Genomic DNA, 17,760 nt, shown 5'->3' on the forward strand with positions numbered 1-17,760 from the left:
CATCTCCCTGGTCAAAGCTATAAATTTTCTGCAAAGCAGCATGTTGAGCACTAGCAGGAAAGTATTTCCGAAAGAAAACATCAAGCAAACAACTTGGACTATCAATAGAATCAGGAGGCAAACTATTATACCAAGTTTTAGCATCATCCTTTAATGAGAAAGGAAAAATTTTAGCAACAAAATAAGTATGCATCTTGACATCATCAGAAAACAAGCTACTCAAAGTAGAAAGTTCATTCATATGTTCTACATCACTTTCTTTTTCAGTACCACAAAAGGGTGTCTTCTCAACAATAGCTATATGAGATAGATCAAGAGAAAAATCATAATCTTTATCCTTAATGTTTATAGGAGATGTGGCAAATTTAGGATCAGGAGATAGCTTATATCTAACAGTATGTTGTGCAAGCAACTTTTTATTTTTTCTTGCATCAGTAGTAGCATTGCATTTATCAATAAAATCGCCATCAAGTTCCACATAATCTTCATCAGGATCATCACTAGAATATTCAACAGACTCAGGTGAATTAACAGGTGTAGCAGCATTTTCATTAGGAGTTTCAGTATTTTCAATTTGTCTAGACCTAGCAATTGTAGCATCTAGAAAAGATCCCAATGAACCACTATCATCAAGCACAGCAGAAGCATCATCAAAATTATAAGAATTTTCAGATTGAGCAGAAGTACCAGCATGTGAAGCTTGTGGTGGTGAAACAAGTTGACTTATCACAGATGGTGAATCAAGAGCAGCAAAGGTACTCAGAGTTGTACCTTTTCTTGTAGTAAATGGTAATATGGCAACTTTAGGATCGCGAGATTTACCCATGATGGAGAATTTGCAGCGAACAATATCAATCCAAGTGAACTTCCAAATAAAGCTATGCTCCCCGGCAACGGCGCCAGAAAATAGTCTTGATGACCCACAAGTATAGGGGATCGCAACAGTCTTCGCGGGAAGTAAAACCCAATTTATTGATTCGACACAACGGGGGAAAAAGAATACTTGAAAGCCTTAACAGCGGAGTTGTCAATTCAGCTACACCTGGAAACAGACTTGCTCGCAAGAGTTTATCAGTAGTAACAGTTTTATAGTAGTAGCAGTAGTGAAATAACAGCAGCAGAGTAGCAAAGACGGTAGTAGTGATTATAGTAAACAGCAGGATTAAAATACTGTAGGCACAGGGATGGATGAACGGGCGTTGCATGGATGAGAGAAACTCATGTAACAATCAAAGCAGGGCATTTGCAGATAGTAATAAAACGGTGTCCAAGTACTAAGCAATCCATAGGCATGTGTTCCGTATATAGTCGTACGTGCTCGCAATGAGAAACTTGCACAACATCTTTTGTCCTACCAGCCGGTGGCAGCCGGGCCTCTAGGGAATCTACTGGAAATTAAGGTACTCTTTTTAATAGAGCACTGGAGCAAAGCATTAACACTCCGTGAACACATGTGATCCTCACATCACTGCCTTCCCCTCCGGTTATCCCAATTTCTGTCACTTTGGGGCCTCGGGTTCCGAACACCGACAATTGTATACAACTTGCAGGTAAGATCATAAAACAATGAATATCATCATGAAACAATAACATGTTCAGATCTGAGATCATGGCACTCGGGCCCTAGTGACAAGCATTAAGCATAACAAGTTGCAACAATATCATCAAAGTACCAATTACGGACACTAGGCACTATGCCCTAACAATCTTATGCTATTACATGACCAATCTCATCCAATCCCTACCATCCCCTTCAGCCTACAGCGGGGGAATTACTCACACATGGATGGGGGAAACATGGCTGGTCGATGGAGAGGCGTCGGTGGTGATGATGGCGATGATCTCCTCCAATTCCCCGTCCCGGCGGAGTGCCAGAACGGAGTTTTCTGGTCCCAAGACGGAGTTTCGCGACGGTGGCGGCGTACTGGATGGTTTCTGGCGACTTCGACTTCTCGTCTCGCATTTTTAGATCGAAACCCTTAAGTAGTCCAGAGGGGGGCGTCAGAGGCTGGCCGAGGCGGCCACACAGTAGGGCGGCGCGCCCCCCCTCCAGGCCGCACCGGCCTAGTGTGTGGGGGCCCTGGGCCTCCCCCAGGCCTGCCCTTCTGGCTCCGTGAATCTTCTGGAAAAATAAGCCCTTAGACATAAATTCCGGGGATTTTCCTGAAAGTTGAATTTCTGCACAAAAACGAGACACCAGGGCAATTCTGCTGAAAACAGCATTAGTCCGTGTTAGTTGTATCCAAAATACACAAATTAGAGGCAAAACAATAGCAAAAGTGTTCGGGAAAGTAGATACGTTTTGGACGTATCAGCGGCCGGCGCCTGCTCTGCTTCCTCCACTCCACTTTGCTGCCCCTACTCTTCCCCCACATGCGAACCCTCAATCTCGGCATCCAATCATGTGAGATCCCTCCCCGGAGGGCTATCGCCGCCTCGCCTAGAGGGCTGCTACTACCGCCGTCGCAGACCCGTGGCGGGGCACAGTAGACGCCGGGGCGAATCTCCGGAGATCGGATTTTTGAAGATCAGGACGCGCTGTAGCAAGAGGTCGAGTGGCGGCGGCGGATACTCGGAGGGCAGAGATGGGATGCAACATTGGAAAGTTGAGGTGGCGGAGGCCGAAGCGGAAGATTGCATCCTGGAAGGTTCTCTTCCGGTTCGGCGGCATCAAGGCCGTCCTCGACAGGCATGAGCCCGGCAAGGACACCTATCGCCTCCTCCCTCGGGCTGTCCTCGAGGCCCACCATAGCATATCGATGAACTTTGCTGGGAATCTGCCTCAAGGTACGTCCTCCTCCGTTTCCCCCTCACATCTCTCTTCTGCCTCCACTGCTGACTTTACATTTTCATTATTTTCATGTTCTTCCCTTTCTGCAGTTGAATGTGCAACCAAGATTAGATTATGGATAGTTCAAATCAAATGCTTGAATGTGTGCTGAACTGATAATGCGTCAAGTTTGCTTGAGTGGATTTGATGCAGGTCTTTCAGCAACGAGAAGACAGTTGTGCGGGAAACAACGAACTCCAGCTTGGTGGGTTCAACCGGTCGTTTCCACTATTGTCGCTCCCCTGGGCACTCCTAGCACGATGATCAGCAAAGGGAAACAAGACATTCATCCCTGAGAGTGGCGAGCCGACGCTAGACGTGGGCAAGAGCATCAGCTTCTGCGAGCAATTCTTCGCCAAGCATGAGCTCAGTTAGGAAAATTTTGTTTTCTTGATCTGGGTGTACAATGCAGCTATATGAGATATCCTGTTAGACCCCCATCTTCCAGTAATGGCACACACAAACGCTGATACTATGCATGTTGTGATTTTTCGTTTCCACTCAAAACTATAGAGAGCGGCTAAGTAGTTTTCTCACTCTTGCATTTTCTTGAATAGAAAGTTTGCATATCTGTTTTTGTTAGGAATGTTTTGAGAATTCTCCTTTTTATGATATATGATTCCAATGTTTAGTTAGCACTACCAAACGTCCATACAAATGACTTTGTAGCTTATTTGGATAAATTTTGATTTGAAAGATGTTTGCCAGTTGCTTGCTCAGAATCTTTCGATTTCTTTTTTACATTATTATTTCAGTCTTTCCTACAATTAACTAGAAGAAAAGTCGAAGTAAATGCATGAGAAAACCTCATTATTTTACATAACTGCTCATATTCTTCCATGAGTAGCTGACTAGGGAAATCAAAATTAGTGGACATCCTTACTGCACCATGCAGATGAATATCTGATTTGTTTACTGGGCAATTTTAATATCTGGTTTTAGTATATAACGCTTGCTCTATTTTTCCTTTTCCCATCATAAGAAGCAAGAGCTGGATGTTATATCAATACATTTTTTAACTTTGGTCTTTACTACCGGTTCAAGTTTAACGTATTGGTCAGATCATACTTACACAAAATACCAATTTTCAGGGCGAGCGCTGCATACTAAACGTTATACTCACTGAGCTGACCTCTAGGGAGGACTGGTCGTATCTAGCTTGCAAAGAATGCTGGAAAAGAACATACTGTGAGAACAAGGTACATGAGCATCCTTACAACCTTCCCTCCCGTTATTAACTTCACAAGTGTTGTATCCTGTTCCTGAACAAATACTATTAGACAAGTGTCTATTTGTTACTTCTTTTTGATCATGTGGAAAACAATTAATTTTGCAACTGCTCTGAAAAAATGGGAAGCAACAGTGCAATCAAATGTCTGATTCTCTGCTGGCTGACACACAGTGCTCGAGTCCAGTAAGGCATTTTATGTAGACACCCCAAGTACTGAAAAAGAAAGTTCATCTATATGGTCATTAATAGAACGCATAAGACCCTTTAATCATTCTGCCACTTGGTATTGGAAAAAAAATCCTTACTCTTCATAGTGAGAACTCAAACTTGAAGAACTATATGTCACTAAATTGTTAGAGAACAGTTGACAAAATATACCAGACTCAACAATTGGAAAAAAAAGGCAGTTCCTATGAAGCAATATGCTCGACTGGGTGTTTTCCTAATATAATGTTTTTTTCATTAGTTCAATGTCTCTGCCACAGGGTACCCCATAGATGAAGGTTCGGGAATGGTGTCAACTTAATTCTCTAACAACGCATTATCGCAGCCTCTGAAAAAATTTATCTAGGAGGGTTTGTTTTGAGGGAATTTGATAGTCAGCCTAAATTGAAAAATAATTAGGACTACATTAGTCAACCTTGAAAATAGAGTTTGCTTCTAAGTTGAGAAGCTTGCAAGTTTAGGCCTGAGATGTTGTATGTATCTCCTTTTATCGTTATCTTCCAGTTTGCAGTACATGTGACCTGAGTTGTTTATACACAATATGAATTATGATAAATTTTGTTAGAGGGGTTCATACATACATTTGCGGATTATTTCTTTGTCATTGTGTTCCTTTTATGTATATATCACTGATTTTGTTTATTCTTTCTTGAGACACATGTTATAAAGTTATTTCCATGTGCTTGCTAGACAGCATGTTCTGAGAATAGTCCATATATGTATGACATCCCCTGCTGTGTTCGGAAAACATTCAAGTCAAATACATACTTCGATGACTTGCTTCAAACCTGAGTACATGCATTTACCTTTGGTAGAGCTCTATGCAGTTGTGAGGTGAGCCAACTGATTTGTAACATAAAAATGAGTTTGGAAGAAAATTTATCTCTAGGGAGACACATATTTTTTCTCTGTGTGTCCTGGTGTCCAAGTATAGCACTAGAGCCAAGTTAATTTTGTTTTGTTTGTTATAGTGTTAACTGACATGGGTAGCTTACTTTTTTTCATTTATCTGGTCCTCAATTGTTCTCATGGTCCATAATAATGGTATAAATACATGTCTCCACGGCAACACTTCAGTATGCAATGCCAAATCTAGCAATTTCCTTAATTACATAGGTATATACTTATCTCAGACTGTATACGTCCTTCCTATGTCAATAATGACATTCCTTCTTTTTTATGTTGATGTAGTGCCATAGTCTTCATTCATAGACTCTTGATGTGAGCCTAGACCAAGTTCTTTTGCATGACCAGATAAATTTACATGGACAAAGATGCTTCATTTGTAGTATGTGTGTTTGCATGAGTTAGTGTTCCTGTCATTCGTGTCATGTAGAAGGCATGCTAATCTGCATTGGTATAGACACGTTTCAAATATGCAGATCAAGTCATAGTTTAGGTTGGCCTGTTCTTATTGTTTTCTTATCACTATTGTCAGATAACATATGTCATGTTGTTGACCTTTCAGTGATATTTTTATGGCAAAATGTTGATTTGCATATTGTGAAGGTAGTAGTCTATTGCTTTTTTAGCAGCAGTTCCTTCAGTATGTGAAACGTGGCACAAAAAAGTAATACTTTCGCACTACACTATTTTAATGCATAGCTGAAACCCTTTCATGCTACTATGCACTAATAAAAGGATTCTCCAGTGTTTGGAGTTCAGATTATACTATGTTTCACTGTGTTTTACAGGTCTAGGCCTGGAGATCGGGGACTTGATGTTTGAGGTATGATGTTGTGAAGCTTTTCCCCTCCATTTTTTTTTCTCAATGCACCATTTAGTTCATTTGGAAAAAAGATGTTTACCAATATGTAGAGAGAATTTAGTCCCATGGATCTATTTGTTAAATTTCCATGCCCTGTTAATTTATATATACAACATTGCAAAATTTGATCAGATGATTCTTTCATGATGAGGCCCTTTATTCATTTTTTTTATCTCTGTGTCGCTGCTGTGTCCTATGAGGCTATCACAGGTTTGCTACTTATCCTTCTTTCTACTTGCTTAGATGTAGAATCACCGTTTTGTTTCGTCGTGCTTATGAGTCAATTTTTATGTTGGCTTACCAGTTTTGGAAAGGTGTATTACCTTTGGTCAGGATGATCGCTGCAAACTGGCTTTAACAGAAAATAATTAGATACAAATTAAGGTTCCATTTAGTTATTTTCACCACATACTGCAACAATGCAACTGTTAATTTTGGTGATGACTGATGGTTGACAGTTTCTGGTTGGTTCTGGACTGACCGTTGGCTCGAGGGACAGAGGGTGGCTGATTTTGCACCAAACATGGTTAAGATGGTCTCTAATAGGAGATTGAAAGCATGTTCAGTTAAAGAGGGGTCGATTGGACAGTAGCTCGGAGATTGTGGGATATGCATGGTGAGGCTCTAGTTGAGTTCTTCATATTGTGGGGGGCGTTGTCCTAGTCCCGGAGTGGGACAATGTGCTAGCAGGGTGTTGGGCAGGTGATGGATGCTATTCTTCCAAGTCACTTTACAAAGCTTTCAACGTTGTCTCGACGAGAGCAGTCATCACTGACGAGATCTGGCGGTCGCGGGCGCCGTACAACTGTAAGTTCTTCGCTTTGTTGGCCTCGAAGAATCGCTGTTGAAGGGCTGATAGGTTGCAGCGACAGGGTCTCCCATGCCCGACGGCCTGCCCGCTCTGCGACCTGGAGCCAAAGACCTTGCATCATCTCTTCTTGGGTTGTGTGATGGCGCGTCAGGTCTGGTCCTGGGCACTCATCCTATGGGATAAGGTTGATTGGATCCCAGACATGGACTCGGTCTTGGTGGAGTGGTGGTCATCTCGCTCCTGCTCTAAGGCACATAGACGAGATATGTGGACCGATAGTCATACTTATCTTCTGGTGTATATGGAGGCACATGAATGACATGGTCTTCAATAGCGTGGTGGCGTCACATGTTGTTATTAGAGAGAAGATGAAGGAGCGCGATAGGTGGCGCTTGGGCAAATTGTCCCACAGAACGGCCTTTTCCTTTCAGGAGCCTAGAGAGTTAATGTGGCAGTTAGGAGAGTAGGTTTTTGTGGGAAGCTCCCCCTCCCCCCGGTTGGTTGTAGGCAACATGTACTTTCCCTTCTTTAGCACTCTTTCATGTGATTGATACACCATATTCTCGAAAAAAATTATACAACCATAAATTTGTCTTTTTAGCCCATCATAGATTGGGGTTTTACCAAAATTTTGCACAAGTGTACAGAACATTTGTATGCATTCACCGATTTGTTAGTTCTTTAACTCCAAACTACCAATTATAAAGACAAATTCATAAATCAAGCTCCAGTGGGCTTGGGTGAATGGAGATGGTTGATCATTCGATGATAGCTACCTGTTGAGGCTGCAGCTAGGATTTACAGTTAGATCCGTTCTATCAAGTAATCAAGTAAACATACAGCTCTCCCGCCTCTGTAGCTGAGAGGGGCGATTTTTAGATCTTCCCGGCCGATCCACCTTCTCCCCGTCGATCTGTCGGACCCCTCACCCTCCGGCGGCCGCCCCGGCGTCGGGAGGGTGGGGGATCCCCGCGTCACGGTGGTGTACAGCGTAGGTTCAGTAGGGTCTTCAGCCGGCGGCGCCATGGAGGTGGTTGGGTCGCCAGTGGTGTTTTTGTTGCAGGTCCGCGTCCTTTCGGCGACGGTGCTCTGTGGGGCTTCATGGTGGTGTACCTGCTCCTCTGGCGCTCGCGGATCGGTGGATCTGCGGTGTGCGCCATTCCCCTGCCAGATCTTGTGTGGCGTTGGATCTGGGGAGTGAAGAATAAGAAGGTTGTTGTTTGTGCTGATCTCGTCATCGGTGAAGATGGTGCATGGCGGAGGCTCTGCGGAGCTGAGTAGCGTTGACTTCCCGTTCGTGCAGGGGAGTCTCCTGTTCCAAGGCTTAGGGGTGATGGTGCGGCGGCGCGCCGGCGTGACGTTCTCGTCATCGTCTTCGTCTTCGGGGTCCAGGAGGACCTACTTGTAATTTTCTTCTTTGTCCTGGACTGTTCTGTAAGAACCGAGGTTTTTTTAAAGAGAAGGCCTAAGCCCAGCTTTATAGATAAAGCCAACACGGCAACCACAGATACAAGAGTCTTACAGCATCCAGTTCCACACAACACCAAATAAAGATAACAGTAGATAGTAGATCCCCCTGGATCCTAAGAACAAAGGTAGATAGCTACGGACACATCAAGCGCTGAGACAGATACGATCGTCATCATGAAGACCTGTCGCCTCTAGTCCGCGTGTATAGCCTCCGGACGTCGCCCACCGCCGTGTCCACCAGTGCCTGGTCCGTCGGTCTGACCAGAACCCTCCAGTGCTGTAAATGAAGAAGCATATGATAGAAAGCATCAGCGGGGTTGCCAATCAGTTTTCCTTCGATAGTTAGTTTGTTTCTAATGTTTCAGAGGGTCCAGCATTGGGCCGCAAAAGTGAACCAAACTAGCCTACGCAAGGGGCCCGAAAGACCATTGGCTAATGCGATGAACTCCCCCGCCCCTGCAGGGTTCCAGTCGCACCGGAGTAGCTCCCTGACTCCGGCCCACATGAATCTAGCCATAGGACATAGGAAGAAAATGTGGTTGCAATCCTCAGGTTCGTGTCAAAGCGAGCAAAGACCATCCGAAGGTCCTCGCCTCTTGGCCACCTGAGCTGAGGAAGGAAGTCTGTTGCGGATCAGCTGCCAAAGAAAGACTCTGATCCTGGGTGGTACACGTGTATGCTAGACTTCCTTGAAGCGGGTAGTTGTGGCCCCCGCGACAAGTGGAGGTAGGTCGAGTTGGCCGTGAAGCGTCCAGAGGGCTCCAAGGACCAGGAGACAATGTCCTCCTGAGTGGAGTGGAAAAGGGCGTGGACCTCCCTGCAAAGATCGTCCCATTCCACCCGCTCCGCCATCCCAAGTTGGCGGCGGAACCCAATCCGCCATTCCCCAGGTGCACCGTCAAGGACACGCGCGTCCTTGACGGTGGCGAAGGGAGACATACAACAGCTGAACAAGCGTGGGAAACGGGAGTGGAGAGGGCCCGTACCCGTCCACTAGTCCAGCCAGAAGTAGGTGCGCTTACCATTGCGCACCTCATGTTTGGCCCCAAGTTTGAAGTACCATTTGATCTTTTGAATGGACTTCCAGAACTGGGAGCCATTGGTAGGGACTTCCCTTGAGAACAGGTCTCGCCCTCCCAAGTACTTGGCCCGGATAAGGTCCGCCCAAAGACCTTCCTCATCTTGGTAGAGTTTCCAAATCCATTTGAGCATCAAGGAGATGTTCATGACTTTGGTGTTCAGGATCCCCAGACCACCGAACGCTTTGGGCTTACAAACAGTAGCCCAGTCTACCATATGGTACTTCCGACGGTTACCGACTCCTTCCCAGAAGAAGCGAGCACGGTGTTTGTCCATCGCCTTGTGAGTGCCATCATGTAGTAAATACATGCTCATGGCAAACAAGGGGAGGCTAGTCAGACAGGAGTTGGTCAGCTCCAGTCTGCCTGCCGAGGCAAGGTAGAGGCCTTGCCAGGGGTCCACCCTGTGACCAACTTTATCCGGGAGGAAGCCCCAGTCTGCTACCCTAAGCGGACGGTCGCTAATTGGCAAACCTAAGTAGAGAATGGGGAAGCTACCTAGCTTGCAATTGAGGAGTTGGGCTATCCCAATCCGTGCCCCTTCCGTGACCCCTGTCAACAGAACCTCGCTCTTGTCAAAATTGATCTTAAGGCCCGACATGTTCTCAAAGCAGAGAAGAAGGGTCTTGAGATTAGCAATACCCAGCGGAGAGGGCTCTATTAGGACCAAAGTGTCGTCTGCATATTGAAGGTGAGTCACTCCCCCTGGAATGAGGTGGTCAACAACTCCTCGAATGTGCCCCGCTGCAGATGCCCTGGATAGCATTGCCGCAAAGCCGTCTACAAGAAAGTCGAAGAGGATGGGAGAGAGGGGGTCCCCCTGGCGCACACCCCTGGCGTTTCGGAAGAACGGTCCAATCTCCCCATTGACGTTAATCGCAGTTTGGCCACCCTTGACCAGTTGCATGAGTCTATGAACCATCATGCCCGAAAAACCCTTTCGGAGTAGGACCTCTTAGAGAAAGTCCCAGTTAACCCTATCAAAGGCTTTCTCGAAGTCGAGCTTAAGAAGCAAGCCCTCTTGCTTCTTAGAGTGGAGCTCATGTACAATCTCATGGAGAGCCAGAGCTCCTTCATGCAGGCATCGTCCCTGGATAAAAGCCGACTGACTACGATCTATCGTCCTATGGGCAAGGGGAGCAAGTCTGATCGCGTAGGCCTTGGAGACAAACTTAAAAATAACGTTGATGAGAGCGATAGGTCTAAACTGCTTGATCTGATCAGCACCCTTAAGTTTCGGGATCAGGGAGATAATCCCAAAGTTGAGGCGTGCGATGTCTACCCTCCCTAGGGCGAAGTCGTTCAGGATCTTCAGAATGGGGGCGCGGAGAGTGTCCCAGAATCTCTTGAAGAAGAGGACAGGTAGGTCATCCGGGCCGGGGGCAGAGTCAGGTTTCATGCTGAGAAGGACCTCATCGAGCTCCTCCGCAGTGAAGGTGAGCTCCAGCTCTCGGTTATCAGTGTCCGAGATTCGTCCCTCATCCTCCCAGAGGTTGTCGCCCAGGGCAAACCTCCTAGGTTCTCCCACCGAACCCATCAGGCCCTGGTAGAACTGCTAGATGTGTTCCATTAGGGCCTTCTGCTCGTCGATCTCTCCCAGATCGGTCAAGAGCCGGGGGATGGTGCACTTTCTCCTGCGCTCATTTGCAATAGCATGGAAATAGGCAGTACAAGAGTCCCCCTGCAGAGTCCACCGGAGGCGACTGCGTTGCCTCCAGTATTCCTCGTCGATCCTGTCCATGGAGATTAGCTGATCTTCGAGGTGATATCTAAGGGCCCATCCTTCTTCGTCAAGGCCTGGCCCATCAGCCTGACGATCCAGGTCGCCCACCTGCGCCAGGAGGGCAGCTTTGCGATCTCGCCGCTCCTTTCCCAGGTTAGCTCCCCAGCCTTTCAGGAATTGGTGGGAGTGGCGCGATGTGCATTGCCAAAGGTCGATGCAACACCTGTGCGGACCCAGATCTAGAAGGAAGTGGTTGAGCTTGTCCCTCATCAGCTCGAGGAAGCCCGGAACCTCAAACCACCAAGATTGGAAGAAGAACCGGGAAGTCCTCTGTGGTGCATTCATGCCGTCGCATAGGAGGAGAGGGGTGTGGTCTGACCCAATCCTAGTAAGGGCAGTAAGGGAGCACAGAGGGTAGGCAGCCTCCCAGGCTGGGGATACCAAGACTCGATCCAGAACGCAACGGACAGGGTCGAGGCGCTTGTTGGTCCAAGTGAAGCGAGCCCCTGCTCGATCCAGCTCTCTGAGAGCCATAGTAGCAATGGCCTTGTTGAACTGAAGCATCCTAGCCCTGTGGATGTTCCCATTGTTTTTGTCCGCGCCACATCGGATTAAGTTGAAGTCGCCCCCCACCACCACCGGGTAAGGCGAGGCGTTAACAGCTTGGATGAGCTCCCCCAGGAACTCGTCCGTGCGGCGGTGGTCGGCCGGCCCATAGACAAGGAAGAAGGACCACCGGAGCCGGTTGTTGCGCTGAAACACCGGGGCGGACAAGAAGAAGGAGCCGCTCTTCCAGGCCCCCACCTCGAAAGCATCATCATTGAATCCAAGGAGCATTCCTCCTGAATGACCGTTTGCTGGGACCCAATTCCAGACATATTGGCTGCCAAACTCCAGGCTACGAAGCTCGGCGGTGGAGAAATCGGCCTTGATTGTCTCCTGGAGACCGATGATGTCGCAGCGATTATGGCGCAGGTAGTTCTTGAGCTGCGTACGGCGACCCTGCTCACCGAAGCCCCTAATGTTATAGATGAGGGCTCTCATGGCTTACCCTTAAGCTTCATCCCGTGCCCCTTGCGGGCCCTCAGCAGAGGCCGCATGGAGCGTTTGCTCCGCGACAAGCTACGAGTGATATGTGTCGAACGGGAACTGGCCTTCCCACATCCAGCTTCCGCCGGAAGATCAAGAGCATTGGAAAGATCCGCACCCCCTTCCCCTGGGGAGTCAACGGTGTTCTCGACTGCCTCCCTGGCAGCGAGCTCCGAGGCCTGGCGCACTTTCTCGGCCGCGGCCTCCGCGAGGGCAGCCTGGACCTGCTCCTTCGCGCGAAGGAGGGTGATGGCCTCTTCCCGAGTGCCCGCACTTGGTACGAAAACAATGCAGCTGTCGGTGATAACGGAGGAGATATGCGAGTCAGAGAGGGAGGGCAGGGCAGCGAAGGGGTTAGTACCTGGTCCAGAAGGAGGAGGATCGAGGTTCTTGGTCTTGGTCAACAGCTTGGCCTTCTCCAAGGCCGGTAGGTTTGCCGCCGGTCCCTGGTTCCTGGAGCTCTTCCGCACCGTGCTCGCCGCCGTCGTCTTCTTGGTAGTCCTTGGCGACGCCTGCACTTCCACCACCTTGGTGCGCTTGCCCTGGGAGAGGGAGATGGCAGCGATCACCTCGCCGCGGAGGTCCGGCTCCGAGGTCGGGCCCAGCGGCACCTCGGGGGCCTGGCCGGTGGGGCTGTCCAGGAGCCAGTCGTCCACGGGGTCTGAGACGTGAGACACCGTCTCGCCCGACGCGAGGGACTCCTCCAGGCCAGGGAGAGAGGTGTCCATGGGGGTGGGCACGCCGTCTCCAGGCTCCGGCGGGGCCAGATCAGCAAGAGCCTCGAACCTGCGTGAGAGGGAGAGGCCCGGGATGCTGCCGGCCAGGTTGGACCCATATTGGTCCGAAATCGCACCCAGCGAAGGAGCGCTGCGCGTGCCCGGCGCAGCAGCCCCCGTGGTCTTCCCTGACCCATCCAGCGACCCGCCGTCTTGGCCAGCCTTGGTGTTGTTTGCAGCGCCCGACTTGTCATTCTTGTCGTTCCTGCGGCGGCGATTCCAGCGCTCACCGTCGCTCTTGTCGTCGGAGTCCAGGTCATCCAGATCGTCATCATCATCATCGCGAGGAGCTGGTGGCTTGGGCGAGCCACTAGCGCCACCTCCCCCGGGCGCGTTGAGCTCAGCAAACACTCCCAAAGTGTATGGTTCGCCATTGACGCAGAGTTGCACTGTCCCTTTGATCCGCTCCGGGTGGCGGCATTGGAAACGGACGCGGATGGGCTCGGTCTTCCACTTCTTGAGGGAGAGCTCGTCGACGTCGATGGGCCTACCCAGCATGGTAAGCGCCGCCAAGAGCCGCTCCTTCTCCATCAGGTCACCGGGGAGGCCGGTAATCTGGACCCAAACCGAAGGGAAGGCCTTCCCTAGCTTGGGAGTGACAAAGGCCTCGCGGATGTCCACATCGCGCTTGCTCAGCGGGAGGAAGATCTGTCCCCTGCGAGTGTTCATCCTAAGAGTCTCACGCGAGGGGAAGAGCACGGTGAATTCCGACTCGGAGACCCTCGTCACCTGCCAGTCCCAGTTGACATCCATGAGGTACTTGAGCTCGTCCGACAGGAGCTCCGGAGAGAGAGGTGCCGAGGCGAAGTGGATGACTGCCTCATAGAGCTCCCCCTGGCTCGGTTCCTTGATTGGCTCGACGTCAATGTTGAAAAAGCCACCTCCCGTGATGGCATGGCCCATGGACTGAAGAAGCAGTGGCCTTCCGCGGGTAGGGCATCCCGCCGTCACATGCCCTGTCTTGCTGCAAAGAATGCACACAGGATCATTGACGCAATCCGATTGAAAGTGCCCCTCTTGGCCGCAGCGGAAGCACTCGCCGCCAACGGCCACAGCCGGCGCCCCGCCGGCCTGCTTGCCCTTGCCCTTGGGCTTGGGCTGGGAGGACGCTCCCTGCGTCGGTCCCCGGTTCCGGGAGTTGTTGCCATGAGAGCCACCCCCGTGACCCCCACCGCATCCCCGCGTCGGTGCCGGAGCTCCCCTGGCCCTGGCAGCCTCTGCCTTGCGCTTACGCGCCTGTTCCTGCTCCCACCATAGAGGGGGGGACCCCACGGCCCATCGTCCGACGCCCAGGACCGATCATCATCGGTGGCGCCAGCAGAGAAATGGGGCCGCATACCTCCATCTTGGCGGGTGAAATGGTTGTTGCGCCCTTGGTCACCGCCGCGGCTAGAGTCACCGCCGCGACCCAGGTCGCCGCCGCGCCCCTGGTCACCGCCGCGACCCTGGTCGCCACGCCCGCGCCCCTCGAAGGGACCGTTGAAGCTCAGGTCATCGTCGTAGCGACCGCCTTGCTCCTGCCAGCCGCTATACCCGCGGCCGCCTTGCTCCTGCCTGCGACCGCCGCCGCCGCCGTAGTTGCTGCTGGAGCCTTGGTTGCCGAAGGGGCCGTTGTTGTTGTTGTAGCCGTGCTCTTGTAGCGGCGTTTGCGCACGTCACCGCCGCCGCCGCCTCCGCCGTTGCCACCGCCACCACCCGCCATCAGCGCTTGAGCGAAGGAGCGGGAGAGGTCAGGGGGGTCTGGGATTCGACAGAGGGTGCGAGAGAGAGAGCGACCGCGCCGCACTTCACTAGTGCGATCCGGAAACCCTAGGGAGGGGTCGGTGCAACCAATAGGAATCCAAAGCCAGCGGGCGCCCGGGCCAGGCTTGGCCTTGGGAAATTGGACCAAAGGGTGGACCGCTTGGGCCTTGGCAGCTAGGCCAAGGGTTGGATGGGCCGGATCCAACGAACCGTCCGCCCAAGGAGAGAGAAAAAGGCCCGGGTGGGCCAGGGGGCCCAAGAACGCGTCCGCGTCTCCCAGCATCGGCCCTACCGGCGAGGCCGGCGGTGGTGGCGCCGCCTGATACGTCTCCAACGTATCGATAATTTCCGATGTTCCATGCTTGTTTTATGACAATACCTACATGTTTTGTTCACACTTTATATCGTTTTTATGCGTTTTCCGGAACTAACCTATTGATGAGTTGCCGAAGTGCCAGTTCCTGTTTTCTGCTGTTTTTGGTTTCAGAAATCCTAGTAAGGAAATATTCTCGGAATTGGACGAAATCAACGCCCAAGATCTTAAAATCCCACGAAGCTTCCAGAACACCCGAGAGCCGCCAGAGGAGGGCCCTGTGGGCCCCAGATGATAGGCTGGCGCGGCCAGGGGGTGGGCCGCGCCCCCCTACTGTGTCGTCGCCTCGTCAGCCCTCCGACTCCGCCTATTCGCCTATTTAAAGGTCCCTGACCTAAATCTTCGATACGAAAAAGCCACGGTACGAGAAACCATCCAGAGCCGCCGCCATCGCGAATCCAAATTCTGGGGGACAGGAGTCTCTGTTCCGGCACGCCGCCGGGCACCGCTGCTGTCTCCCATGAGGAGGGAGTAGTTCTCCATCGAGGCTAAGGGCTGTACCGGTAGCTATGTGGTTAATCTCTCTCCTATGTACTTCAATACAATGATCTCATGAGCTGCCTTACATGATTGAGATTCATATGTGTTTTGTATCACTATTAATCTATGTGCTACTCTAGTGATGTTATTAAAGTACTCTATTCCTCCTGCACGGTGTAATGGTGACAGTGTGTGCATCGTGTAGTACTTGGCGTAGGTTATGATTGTAATCTCTTGTAGATTATGAAGTTAATTATTGCTATGATAGTATTGATGTGATCTATGCCTCCTTCATAGTGTGATGGTGACAGTGTGCATGCTATGTTAGTACTTGGTTTAGTTGTGTTGATCTATCATGCACTCTAAGGTTATTTAAATATGAATATCGAATGTTGTGGAGCTTGTTAACTCCGGCATTGAGGGTTCGTGTAATCCTACACAATTAGTGGTGTTCATCATCCAACAAGAGAGTGTAGAGTATAGCATTTATCTATTCTGTTATGTGATCAATGTTGAGAGTGTCCACTAGTGAAAGTATAATCCCTAGGCCTTGTTCCCAAATACTGCTATCGCTGCTTGTTTACTGTTTTACTGTATCTGTACTGCCTGCAATATTACCACCATCAACCACACGCCAGTTGTAGCATCAAGCTATTTTCTGGTGCCCTTACTACTGCTCATATATATTCATACCACCTGTATTTCACTATCTCTTCGCCGAACTAGTGCACCTATACATCTGACAAGTGTATTAGGTGTGTTGGGGACAGAAGAGACTTCTTGCTTTGTGGTTGCAGGGTTGCATGAGAGGGATATCTTTGACCTCTTCCTCCCTGAGTTCGATAAACCTTGGGTGATCCACTTAAGGGAAACTTGCTGCTGTTCTACAAACCTCTGCTCTTGGAGGCCCAACACTGTCTACAAGAATAGAAGCACCCGTAGACATCAAGCACTTTTCTGGCGCCGTTGCCGGGGAGGAAAGGTAAAAGGTACTCACACTCCGGATCTCGGCTACTAAGCTATTTTCCGGCGCCATTGTAAGTACTCGAAGCTATTTCCTTTAGATCCTGCAATTGCATCTTTTTGTTTCTTGTTTTACACTAGTTTGGCATAATGGAAAGCAACATGGAGCTTTTTATTCTTTTTCCTGAGTTAAGACATGGATGGTTTGATGCGAAAATTAAAAAACCCATGGAACATATTAGTATGAACACTTTGAACACCATTGTTGCTAATGATATGGAAAATTCTAAGCTTGGGGAAGCTGGTTTTGATGAGCATGATATTTTTAGTCCCCCAAGCATTGAGGATAAAATTTACTTTGATGATACTTTGCCTCCTATTTATGATGATTATAATGATAGTAGTCTTTTGGTACCGCCTGTTATGGAGGATAAATTTGATTATTATTACAATATGCCTCCTATATTTGATGATGAGAATAATAATGAAAGCTACTTTGTTGAATTTGCTCCCACTATTACTAATAAAATTGACTATGCTTATGTGGAGAGTAATAATTTTATGCATGAGACTCATGATAAGAACGCTTCATTTGATAGTTATATTGTTGAGTTTGCTCATGATGCTACTGAAAATATTTATGAGAGAGGAAAATATGGGTGTAGAAATTTTCATGTTACTAAAACACCTCTCTATATGCTTAAAATCTTGAAGTTGAGCTTGTCTAGTTTTCCTATGCTTGTTGCATTATGCTTCTTGAACTTGTTTATTTACAAGATTCCTTTTCATAGGAAGCATGTTAGGGTTAAATTTGTTTTGAATTTGCCTCTTGATGCTCTCTTTTGCTTCAAATACTATTTCTTGCGAGTGCATCGTTAAAACTGCTGAGCCCATCTTAATGGCTATAAAGAAAGAACTTCTTGGGAGATAACCCATGTGTTTATTTTGCTACAGTAATTTTGTTTTATATTTGTGTCTTGGAAGTTGTTACTACTGTAGCAACCTCTCCTTATCTTAGTTTTGTTGCATTGTTGTGCCAAGTAAAGTCTTTGATAGCAAGGTTCATACTAGATTTGGATTACTGCGCAGAAACAGATTTCTTGCTGTCACGAATCTGGGCCTAATTCTCTCTAGGTAACTCAGAAAATTATGCCAATTTACGTGAGTGATTCTCAGATATGTACGCAACTTTCATTCAA

At 48.9% G+C, this 17,760-nt stretch overlaps 1 protein-coding gene across 1 annotated transcript; it reads right to left on the reverse strand.

Moving 5' to 3' along the window:
- Positions 1 to 10,969: 10,969 nt before the first annotated feature.
- LOC139835655 (uncharacterized) lies at positions 10,970 to 12,181 on the reverse strand. The gene has a single exon (XM_071825513.1). It carries the CDS (start codon positions 12,179 to 12,181, stop codon positions 10,970 to 10,972), a length of 1,212 nt encoding a protein of 403 aa, XP_071681614.1.
- Between the last annotated feature and the right edge of the window lie 5,579 nt (positions 12,182 to 17,760).

Source organism: Lolium perenne, chromosome 2 (genome assembly GCF_019359855.2).
Source record: "Lolium perenne isolate Kyuss_39 chromosome 2, Kyuss_2.0, whole genome shotgun sequence".
Taxonomy (NCBI): domain Eukaryota; kingdom Viridiplantae; phylum Streptophyta; class Magnoliopsida; order Poales; family Poaceae; genus Lolium; species Lolium perenne.